At 39.6% G+C, this 13065-nt stretch overlaps 1 protein-coding gene across 1 annotated transcript in view; it reads left to right on the forward strand.

The window, feature by feature from the left end:
* Positions 1 to 7762: 7762 nt before the first annotated feature.
* The window catches only part of chrd (chordin), a 20227-nt gene continuing 14924 nt past the window's right edge, over positions 7763 to 13065 (forward strand). Inside the window, exons 1-3 of the mRNA XM_008426183.2 lie at positions 7763 to 8212; positions 11226 to 11329; positions 11430 to 11553. Coding sequence (XP_008424405.1) covers positions 8068 to 8212; positions 11226 to 11329; positions 11430 to 11553 — 373 coding nt within the window. The 5' untranslated portion in view covers positions 7763 to 8067. The remainder of the gene's footprint in view (positions 8213 to 11225; positions 11330 to 11429; positions 11554 to 13065) is intronic.

The following is a 13065-nucleotide window of genomic DNA, read 5'->3' on the forward strand; positions in this document are numbered from 1 at the left end:
ACATATATCAGGAGGAGCTCTATAATTAAGGGGGGCTTTTGCTAGTGTCTGTGGTGTTTGAGCTAATTTTCCACTGAGGGACCATCATTTTGTGGCTGCATGAACTCGGTTAAGATGGGATAAAGAAGTGCTGAGTCAAAGAGAAGCTTGTTAGCCTGTTGCCTCTCTGGCCACTCACTGGAAATGACTGTGTGTGTTGATGTTTAACGGTTGAAGTATTTACCGCACTAGTTTTTTGTTTTTTTTCAGAAATGCATCCGCTGTGACTGCTTCTTGGTCTCTGTCTATCCTTGTTCTTTCTCTCTCTCTCTCTCTCTCTGTGGATTTTTCAGCTTTCACAAATAAAGTGTGTGGAAGCAATTTGACTCTTGTAAACAGAAATGAGACCAGAGTGATGCAGATTTCAAAGAGCCGACTGGATGGGTGTTCGGGGGGCGGGAGGGAGGGGTTGTCTGCCAGGAAGGATGGATAATGCATTGTGGCTTGTGTGCCTGAATCTGGCAGCTTCCGCTGGATGGATTCTGGCTTTTCTGAACATGAATGTGAACGTGAATCTACATGGGGCTTAAGAGCTGATGGTTAAAAATAAATAAATAGAACTCCAAGTGTTTTACATAATAGGACATAAAGACGATCTCATCTTTACCAGATTCTAAAATTACTTAAATATGACGTCAGGTTTCCAATAACTCAACAGATTTCACAGTCTTATATTTGCAAAGCAAAGATGAAGACAATTTTGCAGTCTGTGTTTGAAATATTAAGCACATCCCATCCAATAGTTTGTAAAGCAGACTTTGACTGCAATAAACTTTAAGATATTTTAAGTCCTTTTCTGTATGGCTTTTTCGGGACCGCTGAGTCTGGAGTACTTTGGAAACAGATGAGTTCATTTTTGACTCAGAGAGTGCAGGTTGTCCAAATCACCACCATGCTGGTGGTGGGAACATGGTGGGAACAATTCTTCCCACCATGTTGGGAAGAATAGTTTGTTCTGCTGTTTTATTTGTTGTAGCTGATACAGAAACTATAGCCAACCAACTCCAACTCTACTTTGGTCTCATCGGTTTGACGGACATCTTTTCTGTCTGTCTTCGTTCGGATGCAAATGTACAAACCTAAAATGAGCTGCTGTGTTTGTTTGAGAGAGCTGGAGAGTTTGAATTTGTTACAGAAATGTAATAAAACATGACAAGTTAATAAGCAGGGCTTGTATTATCTCAACCAAGATGGATAATCTGACACAGCATGCTGGTTCTCCTATATTCTGGCTTGAGAAAGAAATAATCTGCAGGCACGTGAGCAATGGAACAGCTAGCAGAGGACAAGTCAAGAAGAGGTTTTCTCCTTGGGACTGTTTCAAACAAGACGTTCTTGCTCCTTCCTTTGATGCAAATTGGAGTGTAGTAGAAAAACGTGAGGAGAAGTGGCCGGCTTTGTTTTTAAAATAACATGAAGTTTGTAGTTGCATACAATGAAAGTAAATACTTTTAAAGTTAAACCAGTGGGATGTTGTTACTTTTATTAAGCCTCACTTCCTTCTATGTGTGAAATCAATGAATATCTATTGGAAGCCCATCCAGAACTAACGGCCCTTCATGCCGTATTCCCTCTGCGGGAATATCTTTTTACTGCATGATGTCTGATGTTGGGAATGTTGGGAACATTTCCCCCTGTGCTCAGCTCCTCTCTCTAAGGTGTCAAAATAAACTTAGCGGCCCCTCCACTCCCAGCTCTCGGTATATTCTGGCTCTCAGTCGCTAATTGCTCGCAGTAATTATTGCACCGCTCCATCGCCTCTCTGACTTCGGAAATTAGAGAAGGTGAGAAGAAAGGAGGTGCGCTTTTCTTTTCAGAGTTTCGACCATGTCTGCCAATTGATCCCATTTGTTTGAATAAACATCAGCCCCGCAAGACTTCCCCCGTTTGCACATTGTGTGAGGGACAGAGGGGGCCATTAGCCACCCCCACCCTGCCCCAGTTGCCAGGCGGGCAGCAGTCCCACGAAATTAGTTTTACAACTGAACCGGCTGCCTCTTATTACCATCATGATGCGCATCAGCATAACAGTGGATGGAAACAGCACAGTGCGCGCCGCTGTTGTGTCACTCCACAGGTTTGCCTTTCAGAGCCATTTCGTTCTTTTTTAGGTCTCTTTCTTTTCTTTACAGCCTTACATCCTGGTGCAGCCAACGAGAAGGGTTGCAGCTCTTGAGGAAGAATAAGAGGACCGTCCTCTTCTGCATCTCCACCTTTAATGCAATAACCTTGAATGCGCACCAAATCCAAAGAGTTCAAAAGCGATGTGTTCTCTTTCCTGTTATGAAAAAAAAAATCTGATTATATCACCATAAAAAGCTTGGAGCTCTTTGCTTTTTGCAGCACAAAACGTCATCATCCTGTAAACAAATAGCTTAGTTTTTTTTTAAGTAGTTGCTTGTCATTTCAACCCCTTCACCATTCTTGGCTTTGTATTTTTGGTTGTTTCGTTTCCCAGGATTTCTAGAGCTTAAAGGGACTTTCACCGTTCCAAGTCTTGTTTCGGACAGTGTTTGACGTGAAGTGAAGATTTCTGCGCTGGGGTCATTTTTGCACTTTTGCCATATGCGTACACTGGCATTTCGTACTTGTAAACCCAGAAATTGGCTAATTGGAAAAATCCAAATCATTCATTGAAATAGGACACTATTGGCTAAATTTGACCAATTTGTATCTGAGTATTAGTAACTATTTTTCTTTTTTTTTTTTTTTTAATCAATGCAAAAATACTAACAGAAAAATCAACTGACGTGATCTACGTGGATACGAAATGGAACTGGGAGCGCACGAAATGGCGACAGCATGAAAGGTGTTGATAATTGGCGGAGAGATATTAGTAAATAACCACAGGGGTTATTTTTTTTTCCCAGAATAAAGAGAAAACAGTAAAAGCACGCACATCAGCGCTGCAGTTCCACGTGTGATGAGGAACAGGTGGGGTGTGTGCGGCACATCTGCCAGGCCATCCGCGACTCGCACCTCCCCGTCCAAGCACCAAACAGGATGCGGCACCACGCTTCTCTGCGCCCTGCAGCAGGGAGAAGCGTTTATCACTTGCGAACCAAAATGTCTGCTCCTGCAGACACAAAGCGCCAAGGGGAGAATCAAGTCTCCACGATCATGCAGGGATCCATCCTGCAACTTTGTGCGTGATTTACTGCCTCCCACGCACACAACGCGGATAATATCGTTTTTAAATGGTGTCACATTTGCAAAAATCCGCTCCGTCTATTCCCCCCCCCCACCCCCCTCACCCCCAAACTCCACTTCAGCCGTGAATTCATATCCGGTCCTGAGAGCTCCCAAGGGATCGCAGCGGGAATAACTGATTGAACGTTGATCGGAATGTTAAAAAGCTCATAAAGCTGGAGGTACGCAGATCATTTTAAATCGATTTCTCTGGGTTTGAATGTTTGTTTTTATCAGAGGTGACTTCTGGCCATTTCCCTGTTGATTTTAGCGGTCCAAAAGCAATGGGATTGTTTTCTAATTGAAATTAAATGACTATGTAATCACCAAATGAACTAAAATTCCACAATTGAATGACGGCCACGGTTCTGAGGCCAAAATACACTTATAAATTAGTGGAATTCATTATCACATCACATCTGCTCAACAAGCGCCTTACCCAAATAAAGCCTATAAGTATAAACATGCCTATGGTGCTAATAAAGTGCTTGTTTTAATAAGCATGGCAGATTCTGCACAAACATTGAATTTCCAGGAATCTTACTGCACAACAAATGAGAAATGCTTTTTTTCAAATCTGTAAGGAGCTGATCTGATGTTTGGAAAGGCAACATCTACTCTGATGAGCTGTTAAGAGTAATAAAAAAAAAATTGGTACGTTTTATTTGGGTCAACTTGAATCAGTATTTTTGACCAGTTCTTGAAATGTACTTTTTGTTTGGCTTACCTTCTATGTTAACAACACTAATGTAGCAAAAATAAGATCGTTGCTGTATGATTGGCAAATCAGGTAATGAAAAAACAAAATAAATAAATAAATTAATTAATTAAAAACAACTGACAGCCTGAATTTATTACTGGCATCAAAAGCCACCATTTTTTGGGGAGAGCAAACACAAAATAAGATAACTTCTTGAGGCTAGAGATAGATACAAAGTTAAATTCCACTTCAACAGAAAAACATTCCTGTGATAGCTGATAACTTTTAGTAAATTGATCAAGTCATTCCTTATAGAACCAGCATAGACGACGACACAGCCTTACTATTTGCTGTTAGTCACTGTGCATGACCATTGAAAATAACTGAACCAACATCGACAGATAGACTGCAATAACATGTCTATATAAGATCTGTTACTAGTAGCTCATGCTAACATTTCACCATTAATGAACATAGCATTATCAGACAAATGTGACTGCTCTAGAAATGAACATTGGCTAACATGTTAGCATCCCAAACTCCTTTTATAAATGTGCTATAACTTTGACAAGAGTAAGTCAAGGAGGGTTTTAGCAGTCAAAAGCTACAGTAATGCGAGTAACTCTTCTCTTTGTCCAGGAGCAGTTTTTCCTGCAAATGGTTTTGTTACCAGATTCATAAACTGAACCGAACTGCATTGTTTCATGGAAATATGTGTTTGATCTGGACTCTCTAGCCCATGTCTAAACCTTACTGACAACTTTATGAGAAAAAGATAAATAAATAAAAGTCACATTGATATTATGCAGACAAGCTGGATTCGCTGGTCATGAAGTGTTAAGAGTGTCAATGAAGGGTAATTGTTTTTTTGTGAAAATCCATTGCGAAAAATGAAAAGTGTATCTGTGTTGACAGCAAAAAGTGTAACAGCCAACCCCTGTATATCCTAATATGCTTGATTATTGCGTAGATAATTTTAATGGCTAATATTTAACACCCTCCAAGATTCTTTTTTATAGTGCACCGACTGGAAACCGGCCTGCAACGCAGTCAGAGTCAAGACTTTTCTAAGGACATGTCTGACTTTTTTTTTGATAAACGGCTGTTATGAAATCGCGCGGGTCTCCTTCAATACACACCAAACGCTCCGGTGAGCATCCCAGTGTGTACTGGGCCGTGTTAGCTCTAATAGACAACTTAGCATCCAGTCTGTTTAATGAATCACCGCAGCGCTTAACAAAAGCCGTCGCTTATCGCTCCATGATGAACAGCAAACAGCCCATCATCGATCCCAATGGCAGGGTGGGACACAGATTCTGTAGGCTGCGTGAATCCTCACACCCGGGTGGAAGTGCCCCCCCCCATGCAGGAGCCACATCATTGCATAAAAACGATACCTTCAGTTCGCACCTCTTCATGCGCTTCTGATGCTGTGCCCATTCGATTTGGCACCATTTTAGGCGACTCTTGAGATTAACCAGTAGACCGTTATTAGAGTGATTTTTTTTTTTTTTTTTGGCTCTCTCAACCCAAAACACAAACCTAATCAATATCCTTTCCCAACATTCCTTGATTAATCATTTATTCCAAACAGTTCAGGGGACACAGCTGGCCTGACAATTCCTGAACTCTCCACCATAAATCAAACGTGGGCAGCTATAGTGATGTAAACCTGCGATGTAAACCCCCCCATCCCACCCCCACTCCTCTCCCAAAGGGACCACTGCGAGGAACTGGACTGTTACCTCACATGCAGCTTTTGTTTGATGGGAACATTTTGCAGATCTAAATAGGTCCCAATAAATCCTCCCCCCCCCCCCTTGTGCAGCCCCCATATTGAGCTCGCTGAACTGTAAAATCGTTGGAGTTAAACAGCCTTCGGGCACCTGCGTTAAGCCAAGGCTGCCTAACTGCAAGTCTCACTAAATGAGATTCTTCCACCAGCTGGACGATCCAACAGGAACAGAAAGCCAAGAAAATCTGGCGTAAAGCATTCCAACTATTTTCATTTGTTTCTGTTAAGTAGCTTAGGCCCTGAAGCTCCAAGCACATTTGGAAAAAAAAAATAAAATAAATAAAAGGCGATCACTCAGACATTCCTTACTGTACATGATCTGGAGATTCACTCGTTCACTCAACAGGAGCGATCGTGTAGCTGCGCTTTGTGTGGGTGTCAGATGACCTCGATGTGCTTCCCATCATCCTGAGGAGCCTTTATTGCTGCAGAGCGCGAAAATTGGCGCAGGATAGTCATAAATCCATGAAGGGACCAAAAGACGAGCAGTTAACCCAAATAGTGGAGCGTTTGGTGCTGTCAAAGCTATTAGAATGGCACAAACGAGGAGAGCACAGACAGTCAACCAATCAAAACCAAACACTGGAGAAAAAGAAAAAAAAAGCCAATTTCGATCAAAAATAAAATTACAATTTAATTAATGCAAGGCTACTGTAGAAATGTGCATGTATTTTATATGGTTCGACTTTAATCAGAATGCTTAAATGAGTGCAATGTTTCTCAACACTGGTCCTCAGGGCTCCTGCATGTTTTAGACATTTCCCTGCTTCATCATACTTAATTTCAATTGATGGCTGTTTAACAGATTTTTGCTGAACTTCAAGTAGGTGTGTTAAATCAAGGGAATATCTGAAACATGAAAGGCATTGTGCCTTAAGAAACAGGTTTTAAATACACTGAATTAGAGAAATACATTTGTCTTCTATGCAATGTTAAAAAGATGGCTTTTTAACATTGACATGATCAAAGAGAGGTTTAGTTTTATAGTACTTACAGAATCAGGGCAAACTGAATTTTAGGGAATGCTTAAGCACAAAGAAGGAAAGAAATGCTTTTTCCATATATGTTCAGAGTACTTCTCATCTTTGGAAAATCTTAGCATTCCCCAATAAAATGAAATGTTAGAATTTCAACCAATAAAATTGGCATAAGAATTTCCATTTATTCTATTTGGGTCAATTTAAATGATCTGGAAATTATGTAAGTTTAATAGGGAAAATACTCTCAAAGGCAATGGTTTGAGATAAAGGCACAGATTACTACTAATAAACTTTTTAAAACATCCAACAAGGTGGTAATGTGAGGTCAGATATGCATTTACAAACATCTTCAGTTAAAATCCAACAAAATTGTTTTGGTAAGATTGGTTATCAGTAACTAATGTTAGAATTGAACAATTATTGATTGTTACATTTATTAAACAATATGCTAAAGTTAAAGTTATTTAATTTACCCGTTTCTTTTAGTAGTGCAATGCAGCATAAAAGGAAAAAAAAACAAACAATGTTTTTAGTAATTTAAGCAAATGCTGTTTTTTAATCAGACAGTCTCCTCAGTTCAGTCCTCAGTATCAATACGATCATTGATACCACACCTTTTCCAACCGAACCCTGTAAAACCACATATGTTTATTTAAAATTATGCATTACATCTACAACTGATGTGCCTGGTTGAAATTAAAACTTTGTAATGACTAACACTTCACACACTCCAACATTTTATTTTTTGTATCTAGTTTAAAAGTTTTACTAGTAAATATGTTTATCTCAATCCAGAGTCAAAAAACATTGGCAAATTATAATTTCTTTTCTCCCACAAGCATGAATATTTTTTTACCTGATCTTTGCAGCTGTAAGATCAAATAAACAACTTAAGACACAATAAATCAGACGCTGGCTCATTTCCATATCTTAGGCTGTAGTGAATTGTCAAGGCGTCCATTTCCCTTTCCATCACCCCCCCTAACCCATCCTTCATCTCTTCAGGCCCCCTCTCCCTCCTCCTCCTTCCGACCGGTGGCTGCTTCAAGCTGTCAGAAGGAGGCTATAAAACAGAGAGGGGCGGCTCTGAAGAGGCTGCTCATTTTGGGGGGAAATACACACAGTACAGTTACTTTGTGTCCTGCCTGAGGGGAAAAAAATACCTCTGTTTGGCTGAGATTGATGATTTAAAACAGGCGACTTTTAACCTAATAAAAACGGACAGTTGGAGGCGACGAGGACGCTTTACGCTTTTTCCGTGAGCCTGAGTGAGAATTTGCGCTAACAGGCTCCAAAAGAATAAGAAATTGTTGGGTGTTTATTGAGGAGAGAGAAACTAAAGCCTGCTTTGTGGAGGGTTTGGGATGCTGGCTTCCCGCGCGCTCCGCTGCTTGCTGTGCGCGCTGAGCTGCGCGTGGTGGCTTCCCATCGGGACAGCCTCGCGCCTCAAGACTCCTGCGCTGCCCATCCAGTCCGAGAGGGAGCCGGTGCCCTCCAAAGGCTTGGCAGGTGAGTGAACCAGCGTGGTTGCCGATACTTACCATATTTACTGTCTGAACCTCTGAACTTGACCCTGTGATAGGCTAGCGAAACTCCTTACATATGTGTTCCGTTTTTTAAATATGGCTGCCTTCTGGACCGCCTGTAAATTACACAGAGAGCCAATGAAGACATTTATTTAAAGGGTAAACCTTATTCTAAAACGTTTCATAAAGCAGACTCCGAGGGCAGCATTGAGCATGGAGTGGCTTAAGCTTAAATTGTGTGGATTTTTGACAAATGAAAGTTTAACTCTGGTTTAATTTTATTTTGCTCTTGCAAAATCTAAGATACTTTCTATAAAATGGTATTTATAATGTGATAATCATTACAGATTTCTTAAAATGTAGTTTGTAATTTGTAATTTAGCTTGTGAAAACAGAAAAAGGATAACATTAGAGTCTTTTGTTTGTCGTGTTTGCCACCTGGTCCATCCTTAAAAAAAACTACAAAAATTAGACATGTCACATCTGGCTTTGTATTTTTTTTTTTGGATGGATCTGTTCTAATGTGGTTTTGTGGTTTGATGGCTAAAGGTGGGTTCATTTTAAAAACAATATTACCTGACTGGTCAAACCTGGAATAAATTAGTCAAAATTCATAACACAATAAAACAGTGTGATTGGGGAAACCTTCAATAAGTTTGTGGAAACTCAATGAGGGCAATTTTCTGACTTTACCAATAGTATTGTTGGTTTTAAGATGTTACAAACAAGCCAAAAAGGCCTTAAATTGACTTTTTCTAAAAAATAAAAATCCTACAAATTACATGAAAGTTTAACAAATCACAGGCTGTGTTTTATGCAGCATAATTAAACTTCAGGTTTAACATGGTGTACTTTATAAAATGATTGCACTCTCTGATGTTGTGAACAAGCTAAAAAAATGTAAAATAACTTTTTAGTCCAGTGTTGAAATTTCATATAGGATGCCAAATTCAGTGTCTTGGTCAACATTTGAATCATGTTTTGTGAAGTTGGCCACAATGCTGAAGTTGGCAACCAATTTCTGACTCTCTGCTAAAGTGAGAAATGGTAAGCTAATTTCTGAGTGATGTGATGTGGCTCCTGCAAGTCAAAGCTGTGAGACTCACATAAAAATAAAGATAACATCTAAAAGCCTCCCAGTCTAATGACACACGTTTTTATCTTCACATGTTTCCCTTCAAACTTCCTGTAGTGTTGCCGCCTGTTGTCTCCTAAAGCAGGCGGCACACCTCTGAGTCATAACTGCTGCGAATGCCTTTTGATTCACGCAGGACTCGATGTGGTTTTTATAAGGTAACTACTCCTAAGAGTTCAAACTAGTGAGGAGCTTCGTGGTAACCACCGCCTTATACCATGCAATTCAGAGCTGGAAACTGTAATCAATCGACTTTCCATTACAAGCGCTGGCTCCTGCAGAATGATTTATTTGAGCAGAGACAGACAAGTGGCAGGCGAAGCGAGCTGCTCACAGTTTGGCTCTGTCAGTTAGTTGGGGTGTTTAAAGTGTGCAGTCACTTTATTGTAATTATAACGTGGTAAAACTTTGTGAGTGTTATGCACACTGCTTATGGGCAGTTCCCCAAACAGGAATAACTGTAATGCTCCTGTTGGGGCCTCAGTGTGACAAAGGCTCAATTATCCTTGTAGAAATATAATAATAACAACACAAAGTGTTCTATTATCTGCTATAAAAACAATATACGATCAACTACAACATTTTAGAATCACGACTGTACTTGAGCCTTACAATAACAAGAAACTTCAACATGTTTACATTTTAGCATCAAGGATTTGAGGGTTTTAAGTTTTACAGTTTTTCTGTACATAAGCGCAAGTCTTGCTATTTATGTCCAAATCTTTCTGGTGTTTTATGCTTACATATTATCTATAAACTTTAAAGTGCACAGTAAGATAACTGAAAGAGCCTTTTCCCATGATTTTTGGCAGACTTTATAAAAAAATATTGACATGGTCTCCCCCATGTTTTCTTCTGGCTCATTTACATTAGACAGGATGGGGGCACCAAAACTCAAAAGGCATCCAGGAAATTTCGTTCAACTCCTACAAGCCTGGGCAGGAAAGTTTTTGAGATCTATTGCTTGTTAAGTATTAAAATGGTGGCTTAGTCCATGTAATTTGTCATCAAGAAAAATATCAAAATATGCAGGTTTGTTCACTTAAATTCTAGAACCAGTTTTTCTGCTTTTGTACCCAACAGCTTAGAACTCTAAGCAGGTTCTAATGACTAAAAAAAGCATAGGATGTCATTTTATTCCCTTTTTTTGTCATCAAAATTAAAATAAAAATCTAATTAATTTACACTAATCTTTGCAATCAGTGTGGATCAATCTAATTTGACATACAGAGCTTTATTAACAAATACATGAAACAAAAAACAAAAGCAAAATGGGGAATATGGTTTACCACAGGTTGCCAAGCCACAAGAGGGCGTCACAAGTATTAAAAACCCCAATTAGCTTTCTATTGGTTATTTTTAGTCAAAATGAATGGGCTTGTATTATATGTGAGAAATATGTGACAGTATAAGTAATGTGAACTGCATTTCTTCCCTCAGCTCAGAGGAAGAAGTTTTGGTTTTATGTTAAAGCGCTGTGGCCAAGAGTTCAATGCACGATCACAAAACTTTATGGATCTAGCAGATGACGATGTGTTCCCTATCTGCTTTTATTTACAGTGCTTTGCTAAAGTAGTCATGACCCTCAAACTTTTCACATATTGTCAAATCCCAATGATAATGCATATCATTGGGATTTGTTGTGACAAGGCAAAAAAAGTAGTGCATAAAAGTGAAGTGGAATAAAAAAAATCCAGTTTTTTAAGTAAACTGTTGAAAAGCATGTTTGTTTTTACTAAACCCCTTGAATCATTGCTGTCATTGCTAACTGATATAAGTATTTTACATTTTGACCACATGTGCAGTCAGAGAATAGTACTCAGAATAACCTGATGTTTAATCAGCATGGGTTGTTTCACAGGATGCTCCTTTGGAGGTCGATTTTACTCCCTGGAGGAGGCCTGGCACCCAGATCTAGGGGAGCCCTTTGGTGTCATGCACTGCGTCCAGTGCCACTGCGAACCTGTAAGTCTTGTTGGACTCTGATTCCACTCTATGATTGCAGATTGTGTATTATTTAATGAAAAGAGCATTCACACTAATGGTGTATCTGCTTGTCTGGCAGCAAAAGAGTCGCAGGAAGGTGTCGGGTAAAGTAAACTGCAGGAACATCAAACAGGACTGTCCCACCCTGGACTGTGACGACTCTGTTCTGCTTCCAGGACACTGCTGTAGAACCTGTCAGAAAGGTACTCATGCTCTGCCTCAAACTCAGTACCTGTTTCCCACAAAGGATCAGTTTAGATTGTTCGAAATGCATATAGCTTTTGGCTGGCAGGGTCTTGCAAAAGCTTCCTTTTGAGCTGTTCTCCATTTTTCATATTACAACCACACATTTTCCTGTATTTAATTGGGATGCTAGATAATAAACCAACACCCAGTTGTAGAAGGAAAACTATACCTGTTTTTTGTTATTTCAAGTAGAAATCTGAAAAAAAAAATGTGTGTTTGTGAACATCAGTTTCAAGTCTTTCCAATGATTTTCAATTTTAACAGGTCTGGAATATGTTTTTATGTCACAGTGATATGCTTTGTGTAAAGTGTTCTATTTTAGCTGTGGTTGCTTGTTAATGGTCCTTGTCCTGCTGGAAGATGAAGCTCCATCACAGTCTTAAGCATTTTGCAGCCAAAAGTTTCCACAGACCTTTTGGTCTCGGTTTAATTTAGTATTTTCTCAGCTTTTCAGTGTAATTGGGAATCTATGTCTTGGTAGATTTGCAGCTGTGTCATTCCCTTTTCATTTTCAGATGATACGTTGAACGACACTGTTAGATATTCAAAGCTTGCTCTGTCAGCCAAGTTATTCTTTAAACTTCTCTATTACTTTCTCCCTGACTGGTCTGCGGTGTTCCTTGGTTTTCACGATGCTGTTTGTTCTCCAATATTCTCAAACAACTGGATTTACTGAGAACAAATTACACACAACTAGACTCTATTTACTAATTAGGAAACTGGTGAGAATAATTGATTGCTATTAAATGTATTTAGAAGTATCAAAGCAAAGGTGCCCAATTACAAATGTGCTCCAAACTCTTCAGCCAAAAATATTTAAAATGCAACTTAACATTCATTCCATCCCACCATGACAGCAAAAAATAATCTCTCCCTTTTTTACTTGTCTCCTTTTTTTTGACCTCATATGAATATTCATGTAGTCACATGTTGACTAGTTAGATTTCAGAACAGCTGGTGGATGCATCCAACATCTTAATTGATTTTCCACTAATTTGACCATAAGTGAAAGTCACCTACCTTGCCTCTGCAATCCTGTACACATAATTCCACCTTATTACAGAGCTGGAGAGCTGCCCTGCACAGACACACACAAACACACACTGGGTGGGTGTTTTTCTACCCTGGGTGTCTGGTAATGGAATGGAAAGTAAAGGTAGAGCACTGTTGGACTTTATGTTGTGTGTGTTTGTAAGAACTGTTCAGCCCCCTTTAGGTGTGTGTGTGTGTTCTGGTTACGTCTTAAGGAAAAGGTTGAGTGTGTTTGTCTTAGCCTTGGCACCATCACACCTGGTATGTTTGTACAAGTGATGGAAAATGTGTGTTTGTGTATGCACGTGTGTGTGTTTTATTACTTGGTGCACCTGAAGATACAGTATAGCTAAGCAAGGAGAACTGAGGATGACGCAACCCAGAAGAACTTCAGAGAGGAGTTGAAGGAGGCTTGTGGGTGTTTTGTGCCAGATATA

This window comes from Poecilia reticulata, linkage group LG13, assembly GCF_000633615.1.
Source record: "Poecilia reticulata strain Guanapo linkage group LG13, Guppy_female_1.0+MT, whole genome shotgun sequence".
In the NCBI taxonomy this organism is placed as follows: Eukaryota; Metazoa; Chordata; class Actinopteri; order Cyprinodontiformes; family Poeciliidae; genus Poecilia; species Poecilia reticulata.